This window comes from Megalopta genalis, chromosome 10 (genome assembly GCF_051020955.1).
Source record: "Megalopta genalis isolate 19385.01 chromosome 10, iyMegGena1_principal, whole genome shotgun sequence".
NCBI classification, from domain to species: domain Eukaryota; kingdom Metazoa; phylum Arthropoda; class Insecta; order Hymenoptera; family Halictidae; genus Megalopta; species Megalopta genalis.
Window position 1 is genome coordinate 14,123,204 of NC_135022.1, and position 20,036 is coordinate 14,143,239.

Consider the following 20,036-nt stretch of genomic DNA (forward strand, 5'->3'; position numbering starts at 1 on the left):
GATTTAGCTTATCAAACGAAAAAATTGAAAGTTCAAATTGATCGCAGTAGTAGTTGTTTCATAAAATTCTTTAAATTATTTCTTTCTTGTCTTATACTAAAAATGTAATTAAATGTTATTTTGCTCAAATACTACACAATAAACAATTAAGTTCACTTTTCGCAAATGGTCAACGATAGGTAAAGATTCGAGCGAAAAATTTTGAATGCTTTCGATAACAAAAATTATAATCATTGTGACCTTCAATTTCTCAAATGAAAAACTGTATTTGTTTCACATGTTGTAAAAGCGACTGCTGTTACGATGTGTGTTACCATCAAATGCGAACAATGTAAGATTTGAAAGAAATTAATTCAATATTTCCTAATATTACACTTACTGACATGTTCGCTCCTCCACATAATTTCTTTCTTTTTAATTAATGTTCAAATCTCGTGTGAAATTTATTAATATATTTCATGTTACAAACTTGCCTGAAACTTCCTCTCAACAAAACTATACTTCTCCACGTGACCGTAGATCGATATAAAATTTGTTCAATGACATTTTCCAAAATGGCCCGTACGACCACAAGATTTGTCGCCAATGTCGCCAATTTTTTGTGGGGTCGTACCGAAAATATTGTTTATACTATGTCATCGAAAGATTTGGATGATTTGTAAACGGAGGTGATAGAAGTGTGTCAATCTATATCCGGAACAACATTAGCTAAAAGTATCACCAGTGTAATCAGCAAAGTGCCCAAATGTATTCTTGCTAATGGAACATGATATATGGCTTCATCAATCCGACTTGCTACTAAGAAGCATACATATAACATTCGGAAATAGTCAATTTATTTCTTTCATATCTGACTTCGTCTGATCTTGATGCTCACATTTTACCAAATATTTAGATTGAACTTCATAGCTGCATCCGCAGCAGAACCAAAAACATTCAGCATCTCAAAACAGTGAAGACATTTTACAAATTTAAAGATATACTATTGTATTACGTTCAATTCATTTAAATTATTTAAAAAAGCAAATAAATTTTTCTTAAACTGCTGCATCTTGCAGTCGACGCAGACAACTTTTATTTTACCGCAGTCTGGTAATCATGTTCGTTATAGGAAACAGGAACATTTTTTAATTTTTATTGATAATTGTTTACTTTAATAGCATTACATTTTCCACCCAATTTCGTAATTCGGCCAAAAATAGTATTGAAATAATCAAATTTTTAAAAGGTAGACACACAGGTTTTACAATAAAAATTAATTCTTTTGTAGATCATATTCGCTTCTTCGCAAGTAAAACGTACTCTTTCGCGGGTCTCATTCATCTTCTTGCAACATTAAATTCACTTGTTCGTAATTAATTGTAACAAAATTTATATTAGATCAAACAACTGAATGAAATACGGCAAATTTTGTCCTGCAAATGGATCAATTTTACTTTACAAAAAGGTGATTCCGATTTACGAAAGGATAAATAAAACCTGTGAAAGGATTAATCTCGATTCCAAAAGGTGAATACGATCTACGAAAGGATTAATTTTGAACGCGAAACCTATAATTTCCCTTTCTACCCGACATTCCGAGAACGATACGCCGCGAACGTATCACACACCACCATGGAGCCAAAAACGGATTGAAGAAGCACCCGCTTTGGTCGAGTAGAGCAGCCTATCCCGCCGCGCGTCCCGCCCGCTCAAGGAGATTTCGATCATGACAAATCGAATGGTACCATTGTTCATTCGCCGACAAGGTCGGTGGTCGCCTTGCAAAACGTACACAAACGTCGCAGCTCGAAAGGGTGCCGATATAACAGTAGGGATCACGGGTAGCAACAGGGTGATGGAAAGAGGGTGTTGTACCGAAGGGTGGTCGGAGGGCAGGTGATCGAAACACAAGAATACGATACAGCAACCAGTCGTATACAATAGTAGAGAGGAGGTATCTCACGACGGGACTTACGCTAGGTGTGGTATTGCCTTGGTTGACGTGCTGAGCCGGCACCTCGTCTTGGAAGTAGTCGTCGTTCTGGGTGCCGGGCACGCTCTGCGCGAAGTCCAGAAGTCGGCGGTTAGGGCTGTCCGGGGTGTTCGGCGGCAGCTCGTTAGGCATATTCGGGAAGCAGGATGAGGCGCTGCGACGATGCCGCGAGACACTGTAATGCTCATAGTTACGATAACAGCCGGGCCCGGTCTGGGCTGGGCCACGGCCGCACACGGACTCCCCCTCGGTGCTGTTACCATCCACCCCTGACATATTGTGACCTGTAAACAGTTTCCCCGTCCGGTTCTCTCTTTTAGAATCGCCTGGAACCGTCAACCATGACGCAAGGGATTCACGATGACTCGCTCGAAGTTCCGCGCTCGATGTGTCGAACGGTGTACTCCAATGGAGACGGAGGTGGAGAGAAATAGAGACAGATAGATAGACAGAGAAGTAGAAAGATTGATAGACAGAGATAGATAGATAGACAGAGATAGATAGATAGATAGAAAGATAGATAGATAGATAGATAGATAGATAGATAGATAGTGACAGACGCATGCAGCGATGGTTCGATGAGCGGTAGTATTGGTGACAGGGTGGCGAGAATACGAGTAATGGGAATAGTGCCTCGGTCTGGTCCGGCGTGGTAGGCTGGTCGTTAGGGGGATGAGGAAGAGAGCGGGACCACCGAGGAGACTGTCAAACTGGTGTCTCGATAGGAGAGCTCCCCAGTGTTGCGCTGACTTTCTAATGAGACTCTGCTGGATGCTAGTCCTCGCTGGGTTGAGTACAAGGTGTCACAAGACTACATATTGAGACTAGTGATAGAATGCTACTGGTGGTAGAGGGGGTGGCTTTGCGTACAGTGTGGCCTATGGGTAGCTAATCGCCATAGTAGATCAAAAATCGAAACATGCTTTTCATCCGTTCATTTCCAATAAATATCTGTCGATAAGTAATGTGATTTATGCAAAAAAAAAACAAATTTCGATATTTGATATTGAATTTTCGTGATCACGGACAATTATGCGTAAAGTTACTTATGTAAATATCCACCAAATCGGGGGTGTAGGATAATGTTATGATGATCCTGATCAGTGATGGGATGCTACTCCCTCCAAACAGTAGAGAGAGACAGTGTTTACTATGAATAGGTATCCCCATTCTATACAGGTTATCCCAAAATTATGCTACTACCGAGAAATTAGGGATTCATGGAGTCATTTGAAGTAACTCTTTCCTTCACAAAAATTTTCTCCGAGACACCGTTAAAGAGTTATCAACGAAAAACACTGACCAATGAGAGGCGAGCTCGACCGTCTCGTGCCAACCGATCTCGCTTCTCATTAGTCAGTGTTTTTCGTGAATAACTCGTAAACAAAGCCGCGGATTGCATTTTCGCTAAGGAAAAAGTTACTTCAAATGACGCCAAGAACCCATTTCCTGGAAGTAACAATTTTTGAACATCCTGAATGTAAAGTTCTCTCTCTACTGTCTTCAGGGAGTAGCATCCCGTCACTGATCGGTATCATCATAACGTAATTCTACACTCTCGGTTCGATGGATATTGACGTAAATAACATTCTGCATAATTCTTCTTAATATTAAAAATTCAGAGCCAAACATCGAAATTATTTTGATTTGCATAAATCGCGTCACTTATTGGCCGATATTTATGGAAATAGAAATTGTTGCAAAGTTGATCCTTGTGACGATCCTTGGAATTCAATGTAATAGAAGGAACATTTTTCGATTTCTGACCTTGATTTTTCAAGATCCAGGTTAATTTTATGACAAGTTACTTATATATCAACGTCAAGAAAACCGAGGGGATAGAATCACGCGTGATGGTCCCGATATACACAGGGTGTCTCATTTAAATTGATCCAGTCAAATATCTTGCAAACCGCTGATGATAACGAAAAATGTTTCAAATAAAAGTTGAATTGTTTCAGGGTTCACATAAACTGATGTTGATAAGGTTTTTCTAAGTCGATGCCAAAAAATGACATAAAAATCAATTTATAAAAGCAGTAAATCATTTATTGCGAAAGATCATTGGTTTAGAGGATATTTTAAGTTTGATGCAACAAGAACTGTGCAATTCCATTTAAACAAAACTTTCATATCGTACTTATACAATCTCCTACAAAAATCTTTCTAACGTCAGATTATGCACCCTCTGAAACCGTTCAATTTCTATTTGAAACCATTTTCAATATTATCAACGGTTTGCAAGATATTTGACTGGATCGATTTAAATGGATCATCCTGTATATATAATTTTGTGACACCCCATATAGCTGTCTCGGAATTAAGAATTCGTTCGTATCACACGAAAACAGATCGTTTTTGTAAACTGATTACAGGAATCAATATGCAGACAAAGAACATTTCTGCCTTAAAAGTGATGTTGATCTTGAGAAAAGCAATCAATTTTACTGATCACAATATTGCCTTTTAAAAACCATTTATATTGTGCCACAAACATTTTTCATAACATTACAAACATCGAAGATATTTAGGTGGTTTCGTTTGGCTGGGACACCTTGTATTGGTGGTCCATGCTTCGATATTAGTGCACACGATTTTTCAAGCACTTTTCATTGGATTTTAGTCGACTATAAATTGTGACGTTAAGAATTTCGAGAAAAGTTTTAATTCGATGGAAAATTGACGTCGCTTCTCCTCCCTTAAATGCGACTACCTTTTTTGAATTATTGTGTAGCATTGTAGATGGTGTCGAGACGATTTCATTGACCCAGCATACTATAATCTTGAAATGACTTTGAGCTGAAAATTCGTCGCAAATCTATCGCCACAATATTTGATCTAGTTCTAGTTTATTGACATTGAAGAGGATCATCTTTTAGAAACAACTTTTTGAAGTTATTTTCAAGCTAAATGGAAAAACCAATCCAAAAACCACTTTGTTGGATTTCTTTTTAAGTCGAAATTCTCAAGTTTGACGATTTCTCGATTCGAGGCCATCCAAAGGCTACAGTTTTTCTAGGTCATTGAATTCATCTTGACCTTGACCACAAACGTTCTCTGATCGAAAATACATCTAGCGTCGTTAAGAAAGTCGAAAAAAATCGAAATAACCTTGAGTTTTCGTCGAAGTAAAATTGTCCTTAAAATTTTGATCATTACAATTAACAGTCGATTAAAAATTGATGAACTTCTACTTTTTTATCTGTCTATCGAAAGTGCTCAAAATATCTTGAGAGCTAATTTATATACCACCCTTTAGGCTAATTTTCGTCATATACAGTATCCAATGCTGTCTAAATGACTCGAAACTTCTTCTTAAAATTATTCGAAGCTAAAAAACAAAACGAGTCTGTCAGCACGTTGATAAGAACGTCTAAACAAGAATACTTTCACGCATACAAATGTTTATCAAAATAAATGGTTCGTCGCAATATTATAATTGCAGATGAACAATCTTATACGTTTCAAGAATCTGTTGTATTTTTTCGCTATCAACAATTCATTGTAAAGTTATGTAGTCTATGATAAGCACCATTAAGTACGAGAATGACTAAAATCGGCTTATAATATCGAACGATATTTAAATATATTGAACAAAAATGTCTAGCACTGTGTCATTTAATTTCCTGTAATAAATTTCTGGAAACGACCTGATTTTCGAGCGATTCGATAGGAAGGACTCTTAATCCAATCGAACGGAGCACATGCAAGACCCAGAAGCGAGGCAGCCAGGAAATGAATTTCCTCTGGATTTTTCTTTTCTTAGTGCGAGAAAATACTGGAGCAGTGATTTTCAGTGATTGATCACGGGGCAATCGGTGCGTGACAAGCATTGGCTGAGCACCTAATCGACTGGGTCAAGTCTCTGCAGCAGACTAGCGAAGCTGCGAACGTGCTTCTTATCCAGGCGTACGCACTATTGCTCTTTGAATAATCATGAATCATTGCTGTCGATCTACATTCACTTTTTAAGGTCAACGACTAATATCCTGTGAGACGGTGAAGAAAAATGATCCCGCGTTGTTCGATCCTTGTGCATTGTTCGGATAATTGTCGGATTATCTACTAAAAATATCTGCTAAATATCTGCTAAACTATGAAAACGATGAATATATTATATGAATATATATTATATGAATATATGAATATATTATATGAATATATGAATATATGAATATATTATATGAATATATGAATATATTATATGAATATATATTATATGAATATATGAATATATTATATGAATATATATTATATGAATATATGAATATATTATATGAATATATATTATATGAATATATATTATATGAATATATGAATATATTATATGAATATATATTATATTATATGAATATATATTATATGAATATATGAATATATTATATGAATATTAAAATCGCTCGAATAATAAAAAAAGATAAGCGAGTTGCAAATTCTGCTGGTTATACTTCTGTCAATAATATCGCGGGGTTCACACGCAACTTGACACGAACGATGCACGAGTCTCGACACGAGAGAGTTAATGAAAGTACGAAGTCATGTTTAAGAATGAGCGTTTTACGATCATTTTATAACTACTGGCCATTAAAGTAAGAGATTAGCACTAAACGAGTATCTCTACCTGTCGAACGCATATTAGAAAGTCAGCGCAGTATCGGAGGATAGAATTTTGTCAGATTCGAATAGAATTTTCATATGTTAAAGTATAGATTGGTACGCGCAGACAAATCGTGTTGGATTTTCCCCCATAAACCATACTGTTCCAGAAAAACGAAAGAATGAAAGCTTTCCGTTGCGGCAACCGTGGCTCAACGAATTTAAAGCATTTGGTATCACACCAACTTCTTCTTTTACCATAATGATCTCAAAAAAAATATTATAAAATATCGCCGTGATCAAATTGGAAAATAAATGATACAGAACGTCTCAGATAAAGGAGGTCACCTAAATAGCTCTGTTATTTCCGGAGATATTAAAAAATTTTATTAACGAAGGTTGTTCGAGTCAGGAGCTCTACGATATGGCGGCAATCATTTTTTTACAGCTGGAGAATTTCCGGAGATTTCAAGGTTATATTCATTTTTTCAATTATGAAATTGAATATATTTTTTATACGTTAGTGCGAGCAGCTCGACATTTTCCATTAAAAATTTTTGTCCTACGTATTTATATCGAGAAATTATTAGTTTCGCGGACGTTTGGTGTTACTTTCCGATGAAAGTACGTTTACAAATATTGAGAAAACTTTACTGCATAATATGCACTTTCGGGCACAACGAAATCGATAAAATTAAAGTTAAAATATCTGCTAAACTAATAATTTGTTCGATACATTATTATAGAAAATGTCGACCTTGAAATTTCCGAAAATACTTCAGCTACAACACAATAATTATCGCCATATTGTAGATACCCCTGATCTGAATAACTTTTGTTAATAAAGTTTTTGAGTATCTACAAAAATAACAGACATATTTGGATGCCTCCTTTAACTGAAACACCCTGTATAATGTACAATGAGATTTTAGTTCTATCTGTATATACACCTGTAAAATTGACTCCCATACTTATGTTTTATATCGTACAGTAGATGACCTAATTTTCGCCCCCGGATTAAAAACGTGTAGAAAAAAAATGTTTATACATGTATAAATTGATATTTCTTCCTGAATCTTAGATGTTGATAGGTAAAAATAGTAAAAAAATATACAGATCATCAATTTATATATAAAACTTTTCTTTTTCTTACAGGTTTTTAACCCGGGGGCACGGAAACTGGGACATCTACCCTAATATTAGCTACTTGTTAGTCATCTTCCGAAACATGAAAGGCTGCCGCAAGGTAACACCCGATCGAGTTTGTCCACGTCTATGCAATAACGATGAAAATTTTCAACGAAATCCGAGACGCCAGTCGAGCCGGGTCTCCTCGTAAAACGCAAATTATAAACTCTAATTAACTGGTCTACCGAGCGTTCGCAAACGAAAGAGCACCAGCTTAAGTCTGGTTAGGAACTGCGAATCTAAGCAAACGGCCTAGTAAATGCTTTTCCAGGAAGATTATTAATTGAACTGCGGATCTTACACATGTACAGTTGCTTTCATAACAAGTGATCGTGAATGTTTATGTTAATTCGAATACGTTCCGGCGACGAAATCAGCGACAATTCGCCGATCTTCCTTGAACGTAACGTGGAAACATGATCGAACGTTGTCGGAAACTGTGTTCTCATTGTGCTTTGTACGTTTTACACGCAAATGCATAAAATCCGCAGTCCACTTGCCGTACAATTGTTGCGCTAATACAGCGGAGCGATCGATTAGAGATCGTACGTTGCCCGGCACCTGTATAAGCGCACTCGAATAGGTAATAAAACATTCTCGCGCCGTCGATTTTTAATTTTCTGACGCGAGCACCGCGCCAGAGGGATGCTGCGGAAGCAAACAATACCAATTCCATACAATATTCATACTAAACTGGCGCTCTAATTAAGAATCAAATCGTATACAGACACATCAAACGCGAGGCGCGCTCGGAAAGGAGAGACAAGATCGGTCGACAAAACAATGCAGATTTTATGCATTTGTAGCAACAATGAACGCACGGAACAAAGGGTTGTGGAGCTGGTTGCTGTAGGGTGGACCAATCGCTGCGCCTTTGGTTTTTGTTTTCGGGCACAATTAACTTTATATTTTCGGAATAAAGCGTATCAAATTTTTTTGTTCTTCTACTTTCGTTACTTTCGAATAAAAAATTTTTCTATTCCACTGTTCTTTTTATTGTTGAACAACAAGATTTTTCTACTCTTCTATGTTCTTTATTTTTCAATGAAAATATTCAATACGTGTTATTCGATAAATACGAAGCTAATTATTCCCGAGAGAAAACCGAAGCCACAGCAATTGGTCACCCCACGGGCTTCACTACCCTACTGGATCTTCGTCTTTATCAATAACGTGTTGAACAACTTGAAGAACCCTTCGACAAAAATGTATCCAGCTGATCATTGAATTCGCATAAACATTTACGATCCAATCATCGAAAAAGAAACGTTCGAATCAAAGAGAAATCGTTGCAGCAAGAAGATCATTATACTTCCACAGGCCATGAACAATTTGGTTCCGATGACCTACAAGATTAAAGTACATTCTATTAATCTACATTTCACCGATTCAAAGTGCGCACAATTGCACGAACACGGTCTATGGAGCCGGCAGTACAAATTGAATATTTTAGATCCGAAATCTTGCGCTCCAAATTTTTCTGATTAATTCCTCCCGAAAGTATCCGCGGAGTTCTCACTCCGAGCTTCTTTCCCGCAGAACCGATTACGCCCTGCCGACATTTCCCTCGGCGTAATTAAGTTCTTTGGCCTCTGACGTTTGTTTTTCGGCGATCGAACAAGCCCCTCCGAACCCGCCTCGCTAGCCGAACGCGAATATCCGGAATCCGCCAGGCTGCCGTCACCACGCCGGATGATCTCGCGCCGTCCATTTTGTTGAACTTTCACGCGAGCAGATTAGTTTATCAGCCGTGACGCAGGAGGTCCGAATTTCGGCGAATGGAATCGATTGCGCAGAGTGTGCCTGGGTGTTAACGCTTTAACGGCCGCCATTTTCGTTTGCGGGATCTATGGCCTATCGCCAGCGAGTTACGTTCAAGCTAGTAAAACTGTCCTTAACAATGCAACAAAGTCGTTAAATTGTCCGGTCTATAGATTTATCTACCCCCGGCTTCGAAGAGACTGGAGCACGACCCAGTTTCGAGATAAATAAAACTTTGGCGTGCATACGCTTATGCTACGAAATTTATGGTGTGCCCGAAGAAGGAACAAGAAATCCCGATGGATATTGTTGTCAACACTTCTTGGCATGGATTCGATTTTCGAAACTTCGAAATGAAGTTTTCTATTGTAAACGGTATGAGAATTTCTCGAAATATTTGTACACGAGAAAGAAGTTGGTACAGTTCTCACGCGACAAGAACGCATCTTTGTGCTTTTATTCCCCCTCCTACTAGCCGCCCCACTGGCGCGACTATCGGTCGCTATTGGCCGAAACCGGTGACGAAGATCGCCGTCGGCCAATAGCGACCGACAGCTCCGGCAGCGGAGCAGTTAGTAAGAGGGGGGATATGTAAACACGAAGGTGCCTTCTTTCCGCGTAAGGACTGTAGATACTGGTTTGTCTTGTCGGCAAACTGTAAAAGTAGTAGTCACGCTAACGCGATAGCGGCCGTTAACGCGTTAAAACGGTTCGATGCACGATCGACAAAATTTGAATGAAAACGGAAACGAATGAAAGTCAGTCCGGCGTGGTAGGCTGCTGCTGCTGCTGCTGCTTTCCTCTCAAGCTCTACTAACTGTTAGAACGTAGCAGTAAGCGAGCGTATACTGATCGCAAGAACTGGTTACCATCCACGTCGGACATACATCTGTGGCTGCTAGACAATGCAGCATGGGTCACATGTTTCCTGGAACAGTGCCTCGGTGTGTCAAACATCGACGACACATTTTAACATTTTTATGATATGATACTCCGACCAGAAAATATCTGTCTCATGTTCCAGCTCGCGAGACGTTTCAAGCAACCCGTATTTCGTGTTTATGTGTTCGGATACTCATTTTTTTTTTTTTATTATTCCAATTGAAAACGTAGCAATATGTAACTGAGGCGAGCAGAAAATCCTTGTTCCATATAAAACGTGGAACTGTGATTTTTACTTCTTTAAATACTGCTACATACTTGATCCTTTACATGCGAGTATTAGTATGCACTATACATATACATATACTGAGTACATCACCAAAGGCAAAACCTAATGAAAAAAGATTTTATTGACTGTTATCTCCTCATTTACGAAAATGTGACTCATGCAGCATTGTCTCGTGGTCGCAGATATACGTATACTTATACAGGGTGTTCGGAAAGGAATGAAAGTCGTCGAATGCCCATAGTTTTCTCCGCAAAGAATACGAAATGCTTGTATAATAATCCCACAACGGAGCTGAGTTATCGATTAATTCGATTCGCTTTTAACCCCTTGCACTGTAACATCGAGTCAGACTCGTGGTTACGATTTCGTACGGAATCTACTAAATATGAGTGTTACGTATTTATTTCAGTCCGATATTTTCCTCGGAAATGCGTGAATTAATTACTGCAATACTGTACTAAGCGATATGGTAGATCAAATAAAAAATATGAATCGAATATTTGGCGAAATTGGTACCTTAAATAATCGTTTCGTAATCGATATACGCATTTTTTAGAGAAATATTTGAATCGAAACTTCTATATTACAATCCGAATATGCAACAAAAAATACCAGGTTCCAATTAAGAAAAGACCCGACTTCCGGTCTAAAAATCCTAGTTTTGGTCGATACAGAAAGTTTAAACTACTACTGTGCGATAGAGCGTACTTGAAGTAGTTATAAATAAAAGTTATAAATAAAGTTAATCATAAAAATCACTCTCCTCCATTTCAACAGGGGTGGACGACTGGTTTAGAACACCTTATATGTAGTATATATTCACTTTCTCTAAATCGAAACAAACTTTGATTCTTTTAGCCCCAAAATATAGGATCGCCGTGAAAGAAATCGTAGTGTAAGGGGTTAACAAAAGCATTGAAAAGAAAATTTTACACATCGATGTTTAATATAGTGAAATAGGGTAAATTGCAGAAAGTATGTGTACATTTTCGGAAAATAAAATAATGTTTCCATGTTTAATAAAATAGCACTAAAAATATAACAAGTTGATAATGCCGAAGATATTTGAACTGCAGCCAGGCAAACTCAGCTCCATTTTGTTTCGCTGTCCAAAAGTTGACCCACGGAAAGACGGACATTTTCGATGCCTAGATCCATCTTGACTCATCAACTTTTCGAGACGTATTTGCCAACGCTCTTCTCGGAAACGTACGCAAACAACTGCCAACTCGAGAGTACTTTCCGGGTGAATAGTCCAAAAGAATGGGTGATTTGCTTGACATTTTTCGACTAAAACCATCGCGTTAAATGACAAGGATAGTTGTCGAGCTATGGCACAATACCACTTGCAAATTATATTCACCTTTTTGTAAATCAAATTCGCTTTTTTGTAACTCACGTTCATCTTTATGCACACGAAATTCATACTTCGCGACGGATCAAATTTTTCTATTTTGTTCTCTTACGTTATTGTAAAAAAAAAGAAAAAATAAAATCGAGAGAAAATAAGTTGTTCTGAAATTAAAAATTATATATTAGAATACTTTCTTAATTCATTAAGAACTTCTTAATGAATCGTACAAAAATTACAATAACCTCAGTCATAATACATTAAATTATTTAGATAAATATAATGCAATAATTTCTTTAAAAATTATTATTTAAAAGAAAATTTTCGAGCTTCTCTTTTGGCACAGTTTAGTCATTCAAAAGCCCATTAATAATAACCTATCGGTAATTTTATATAGATATTCATTTAACATTAGTTTGTGTGATATGGAAAATGTCAGGTTTCCAATCCCTCTCAAATTCCAAAAAATTGTTCTGCGACTTTTTTTAAAGAGGAATTTTTGAAGAAAGAGAATGGTGCAGGGAGATATTTTGAGTAATAAAATATTCATTTAATTAAAAAAAAGAAACAATTACTCCAATTTCCGATTGTTTTTATTGTGTTTCTGCAGCAATCCCCGAAGAAATTTCCAAAAAATATTTGAGATTATATTTTTAATGTTTTACATTCACACAAACATCCACAAAACGAATTTGATTTGCAAAAGAATATATTCGATTTGAAATAAAGATGAACATGGCCTTAGGAAAGGACGAATTTTATTTGAAAAAAGAAACATTGAATACGACCTGTAAAAGAATAAATTTAGGACGCGAAACGTGCACGAAAGAATTTTCTATTTAATTCTTGTAGTGACCTGCATATATAATAAAACCCACATCTTCCATCGCGATATAATAGTTTTGGAGAAAACGTTATGAACATCGCGTACTTTTTTAATCTGACCGGGAACTGACCCTTGAGTTGTCTAATGGAAGTAAAATAGAGGATAATGCTTCGAGAAACCAACGTTGAAATGAACCCCTAGGTCCATTATAGTCCTTAGTTCATAAACTATGGTACGAAGTTCAATCGACGTACATTAATGGCCGTAAGTTTGGAATCACTTTATAAGTTAATGGAATTGGAGTTGTGCTTGTTGAATCAATAAACGTAACTCTTTGCCTACGGTGAAAACTGAATAACCTTTTGAAATCAATTATTAACCCTCGGGCGGCCAACACCGTAACACATTGTAAAAATAATGGATAAAAAGCAATTATTTATTCCCTCGAAATCTATTTTCTTTTCTTTGCCTGTTCAACATTATCGTCACTCGTTAATATGCAACAATGTGTAATTTTCACAGAGAAATTAATCCTGAAGTAAATTAGTTAACAGTATACAGTACGGGTCACACATATGACTCAGGTTTGGCCTACTATAATATGATCTTGCGAAACAGTCAACCGCCCAAGGTTTAATAATTAAGGCTTTCTTCATAGCAATGACAATTGTAATTGCTAAAAATATAATTCAATTATTTCTTTTTTATTTCGTTTCTAATTTTTCATGAAATTACTTGCTTTTTTGAAATGATCACTTAGAAAATATAAAGTTTTTAGATGAAAACGCTCGGGTATTAATCATTCTACTCAACTTTCATATTCCTTTCATTCAGACTTGTTGGATGAAGGTCACGTCAAAATCAACATGATTCTTTTTACATGCAACATCTCATGTTTTATTATGCAGTGTTACAGCGAGACCTGCAATAAAACTTTTTAAAGCTCGACAGTTTCTGTTTCAACATTGTTATTTAAAAAATGCTTCGCTTCTATAGATAATCGCCCACTCCCAGAACTTTTGGAGACCTATTTTTCAAGCTTACAATTTATGGCAATACTGTGTACTTGCAATTTAATATAGTAGAACGATTAACAAAATTTCGAAATGTTAATGCATTATTTTGAATCTATTACAATTATCTTAAAAAGAAAGAACGCACTGTTTAGTTATTATTTCTTGCAGTTCATGCAGACAATTTTTATTTTGCATAAGAAAGAGACTTCCCAGTTCAACAATTCATGTTCACGCGAGGTCAAAGGATTATGGAAGTTCAATGGAATGCTTGACACCTCAACGCTTTTGTCTAAAACATTTTTTCCCCGAAATACTACGCGTCTGAAATAATCAGTTTTGTTACTTTCGAGACAGCCGATATCAAAATATGAAAGAAAAATATGGAAAAATATTCCAGAGTTTATCACTATGTCACCATAACCGAACAGTTTCTCAATAGAAAAAGTTCCGACGATGTTAATAGAATCTTGGCTTTAATTTGTGCGAAAAGTAGGACGATATAATTTGACTAAACACGAATAAAGTAATTCCAAATGCTTGGCAAAAAGTACAGATTCTAAGGAACTAATTTTGCGGGTGCGCAATATGCTACAGGGTGTCCCGGAACTCCCGTCACACCTGGAAAGATGCGATTCCTAAGATGATTTGAAGTTACTTTTTCCTTGGCGAAAATGCGGCGCGATGGCAAACACGACGTGCCATTGGCCACAGCAGAATTCGTGGAATTACTTCGAATCATCCGTGGAGTCATCATTTTCCGAGGATAACGGGATTTCTGGGACGCCTTGTACAGTTCAGTAATTCGAGTGAGCTTCGTAAAACAATGAATAATGTAAAATCAATAACGCAGAATACTAACTACGACGGGCATTTGTGTATCTCACGTCTTTGAAATTAATTTTACGACCTGCGAAGCTAAAAATATTTATTGCGGAAGAATGTTAATCACTTGCTGGAACGTATTTGCAAGATATCTCGCACTTTATTGCTCGTATCTCTGTACGCGCGTGCAACGGACGTTTATTGAACAAATTTGTAGCCTATTATCTCGACCAGAGTATGTTGTATACAGACCGTTACAGCGGCCATATACTATGATCATCGTGTAAACATATTAATTTAAGTGTAATGCAATAAACATTTCCAGCGCTATACGGAAACCAAGCATTTCTTATTCTTCTCATAGCAAAGAACTAAGTAGCCATAAATTCCGAAAGTTTACGAGCAGAGTTATCCAAGTGTTACGGGACGACCTTTTAATAAGTTTTCAGAAGATCGGTAGTGCACCGACCGAGCACGTTCGTATCAGTCACGTCGATCTGAATTAAGTCAGATAATAATTTACGAAATCAGAATATTGAGCAGAAATTACGGTGAAACTTTTTAGTCGATGTCCAATCATTTTGTGCCACCAAATATGTGGCATTGTTTTCTTTCAAATAATTTATATATAAATTACATTATGTTATATTATGATTTCTATTACAATAAATTATATATTATAATATAAATTATAATATGAATTATTCTATATTATAATATAATTTATATTATAATATATATATAATTTATTGTAATATAAATTATAATATAATATAATGTAATTTATATTATAATATAAATTATAATATAATTCATATACTAATTGTCTGGAAATAAATAATATGATGTGTTTCTAAATTTATATTATAATATCAATCATGTAATAGCAGCAACTGGTAGCGTTGAAATTCAGAAAAGATCGGAAAGCATTGTTTTCCAAAAGAGGATACCAACGACCTCGGTTTTAGTGTTGCATTTAGTCAAAATCTCAACAAAATTAGTGGAACACTTGAGCAACTTGTCTTATCCCTTCCGTAAACCCCTCGCCTTGCTTATTCACGTAATACCATTTAGTAAATACGACTGCTATTATTTTTTATTGCAGTAAAAAATAAATTACTATTAATTCGATCAACAAATTTTTCTATTTTTAATATTCTCTTTAAAAGAGACAAATTTCAACATAATAAACAATACACGTCGTAATTAATTGTAATTTGACTATCACACGACTGTACCACGAATTCTGTGATATTTAATGAGTTTAACATGTTAAGCTACAAGAAAACATTCTTTCTCTATTTACATTTGTTTAATTATATATTGGACAGCGTGCAATTATGTTAATTTGATCGTTAATATGTATAAGACTCTGATTAAAATAGTTATAAATAATCTTTGTTTTTAACAACTATTACAATATTATATTTCGGTTCTTAGATTCGATTTTCGTGTATGTTCTATCTTAAAATTAACTTTGAACTGTCGCCGCTTGTGAATGAAATCAGTAAATGAACGAACGAATAAAATAAATGAATAACACGTTCGAACGTACAAAAACTGCGGCAGAAAATATTTAACTAATTTTAATGCATATAAATATGGTGCAGCATAAGATTATAATGCAATTTTATTGCATTTCATTTTTCCAGTTAAGTTTTAAAAGGTCATGATATTGCAGGTCATCGTCAGTAAACGTTATGAAGCAAAAAATATCGATTATCTTGAAAAAATCATTAAAATGACCAGAAAGAAAGAAACCATTTAAATACCACTTTGTCATTTTTTCCTACCTTTCGTAGTAACGGAAATAATAATATTAAATTATTATATATAAAATAATAATTTATAAAATAATAATAATAATAATAATAATAATAATAATAATATAAAATAAATACTCAATTTAAGTGTATCACCCTGTAGATAGAGGAATTTGCAGTTGCAAAGATATCAGTTACGAAAAGTGCGATAGAAAAATCAATTCTAGTACCGTTTTAGGATCGGTATAAAACTAAAAAAATAATGGTTATAGAATCGATATGGAAACCAATAAAAGGATTGTATTCCACAAAAATAACAGTCGGAAATTTCAGTTCTTCGTAACAGTTCGTCGAAATAAAACTCTTTTAGAACCCTTTCAAAAACTGAAATCGATATTCAATTTTATATTGTTAAAAACACTTTTATAAATATAACAGATTATTTTCATAATGTTGATACAGTACCTGTACAAACTAATAATCAGTAGAATAGGGTTTCGTGAAAGTTATGTTTAAACTTAACATTTCAAACTTTGACGCATCTCCCTAAATAATATTCAACTTCGTTATTTTTGCTAATTCAACTAGAAAATTCCGAGGACACATGTTTTAAATGTCGTACTTTTGATTTATAGATAAATCGATTTCGAAATCCATTACACGAAAATCGCTCCTAATAAAAAACAAATATTCTTCTAGGTCAATCTATCTTCAATAAATAAACATATTATACAACTGAATGTTTTTAAATGGAAACGTTTGCACTCGCACAAAATTCGTCTTGATCTTAGCTATCATGATATAATAACAGAAATATGTAGTTCGATTTAACAAAACATCGATGACCTTGAAATCTCGACAAAATATGATCATTAAAAAAACGATTTCTACCTCAAGATATGTTTCTCTGAATCAAACAATTTGTTCCTTTAAACATTTTCGCGTATCATTACCGATAACGAAGATATCGTTTTGTAACAGAGTTACTAATACACCCTGTATATTGTATTCGCAAAACCTTGTATAATTGTAAAGTTAAAGAAACCTATAAAACTTCGAGGAGTTTAATCCTTTGCTGTACTTCGACAAAGCTGACTTGTGACAGAGATTTCTAAACGAAACCCTTTAATACGTTGAGCATCGAAAATCAACCCCTAAAATTCCCACAAAATCGAAGTATTAAATTTAATTAATGAAACTGCAACTGAAAAGTTAGAACTTATCACAGTGCATTCTAAATGTCCTAGTAAAACTCGATTTATCCGAATTGTGTTCTTTTAAGATGAATTCAAATTCTGTTCTCTCGTCAACAATAATTAATTACTTAAGCGAATAAACATAACTCTTATTTTTCTTCTAAGAAATTATTACAATCAGAAACGTTCTAATTCTTGTAACTTCGAAGAAAGCAATACGGCAAGGGGATAATCGATAAAAACGAAAAATCGCACCCAAAGGATTAAGGTCATTCCTTCAACTAACAAACACAAAAGTACAAGAAACTCACACTAAAACCGTCGAGCTCTAATCGCGCTTAATATACAAGGTGATCCACTAAATATCTCCTCCAATAGCGATGTTACAACAAGTATTTCATATGGAATTTGACTTATATCAAGAGACGAATACAAAAGTATTCAAAAGAATACTAGAAAGAAAATACTACAAAGAAAAGTAGTTATTTTCAAGGACATTGCTTTCGGAGTTTCCAGAGTCGTCGATGTTGATTCGCATATAAGTGTATTTGATTTTATCGCCTTCGTTTCTAAATTTTGGGACAGACAGTAATTTCACGTTCCATGTTCATGTTTGGAGTCAAAGGTCAATAAACAAAGACGTGAACTTGTATGCAAGCTCAATATCAATTACCTTGAAAACTCCGGGGAGAGAGGATCTTGAAGAGATACTACTTTTTTTGCATCGTATTCGTCCCTTGACGCCGGTCAAATTCCGCACACAATATTTTTCGTAACATCACTGTTGGAACAGACATTTAGGTGGAAATTCTTCGTACAGACCACCCTGTATATCAGGAGTGGCCAAAGCGTCGACCGCGTAACTATTCCTAGTCGCCCGCCTGTCTGACATTGTCTACGTTTCTTTTCAATTTAAATTTATTTGTGGCTTTAAATTACTACTTTCCTTATGATCACCTAACACGTACGATGTTGGTAGACCGCCGCCTATAATTTAACACGTTGAATGCCACGGGGGTCACCGGTGGCCGGCGCGCCTAAATTGATAGAAATATACATAATTTCAAACAAATGTCAATATCTAAAATTTTGAATTATTACCATCGTCGATTCAAACAGTGGCCCCTGTCGCAATTAACACGTCAAACATGGTTATACACTGTAACTTATCTATTGCAGATAATATTTCAACATTATATGTATCGCATAAAAGAAAATTCATCGCGGCGCCGCGGATAATTTCTGTAAAACCGTGGCATTCAACGTGTTAAAAAAACAGATCGTCCGTAGTGATCAAAAGTTTGGCCGCCCCTGCTGCATATCGTTTTACAACAACCAAAATTTTGTTTGCAACAACGTCGAATTTACTGAAATGCCGCGCGATTTCTATCGGACTGTATCCTTGAATGAATAAGTTTATCTAAAAAATGTCTTTATAATTTCAGAAACCGTGAAAGGAAAATTCAGTGGCCAGTCGTATCGACTGGTTTGGTAGTTAAACTAGTTAAACTGTTTGATCCCTCTGTAAAATTCGGTATCGAGCAGAGCATATAGTCCGCTCTACGACGAGGTATTACGACTGAGTAGCTATGATCGTGAAGCAGAATCGCAAGGCGAGGGGTCGAACACCCTGCATATCGTGAGCCGAGCCGAGTCGGCTCTCCGGGGTGGAAATTAGTTTTCTCGGGTGAAACCTTGGCACAGAACGGCACTGTTGTTTAACCCTAGAAAGATAACCATATGACAACGTACGTAAAAGATAACCATACGCTTCAGAGGCGCATGCTTTTCTAAGGCGTCAATTTTATACTAACAATGGATGTTTATTTAAGTTGATCTAGTCATTTTAAAGGTTTGGCATTATTGTAAGAATAAAATGCATTTATATTATATTTTTTTATATTTTAAGTAATTTTAAACTTAAATCACTAGACCTCTATGAAAAATTAACAAAAATCAACAGTCTTCGCAGGCGCCTCTGCGACGTAGGTTATCTTTCTCGGGTTAATCTCGGGGTAAAGTGTGCCGGTCAGGTTCTACGCACGGAGGCCGCACGGATCCCGCGTCGGTTTCCGCGCGGGATCCAACGGATCGTTAGTCCCGATAGTTGTTAGAGAGTACTATGTCCGGCGTGGTAGGTCGTTCTATCGTTCGTTCGTTCGGTGGACTGAGGAAGCAGCGGGAGAAACGAGGCACCGCAACGACGCCACGAGGGACCGTAATGCTCATAGCTAGGATAACAGCCTGACCTGGTCTGGGCAGGGCTGCGTCCGTACACGGATTCCCCCTCCTTGCTGTTACCATCCACGCCGGACATATCGTGACCTGAAAACAGGCTCGGTATCCATTGTGTTTTTTCGCTTCTTCCTTC

At 36.1% G+C, this 20,036-nt stretch overlaps 1 protein-coding gene and 1 long non-coding RNA gene across 6 annotated transcripts in view; one reads left to right on the forward strand and one right to left on the reverse strand.

The window, feature by feature from the left end:
• The window catches only part of LOC143260181 (uncharacterized), a 50,079-nt gene extending 35,035 nt beyond the window's left edge, over window positions 1-15,044 (forward strand). For all 3 annotated transcript variants that reach the window (XR_013034308.1, XR_013034307.1, XR_013034306.1), the window contains one exon: window positions 7,727-15,044. This is a non-coding gene — a long non-coding RNA (uncharacterized LOC143260181). The remainder of the gene's footprint in view (window positions 1-7,726) is intronic.
• Window positions 1-20,036, reverse strand: part of Shab (Shaker cognate b) — a 141,685-nt gene that overhangs the window by 77,946 nt on the left and 43,703 nt on the right. For all 3 annotated transcript variants that reach the window (XM_076524906.1, XM_076524907.1, XM_033469724.2), the window contains exon 4: window positions 1,958-2,259. In XM_076524906.1, coding sequence (XP_076381021.1) covers window positions 1,958-2,259 — 302 coding nt within the window. The remainder of the gene's footprint in view (window positions 1-1,957; window positions 2,260-20,036) is intronic.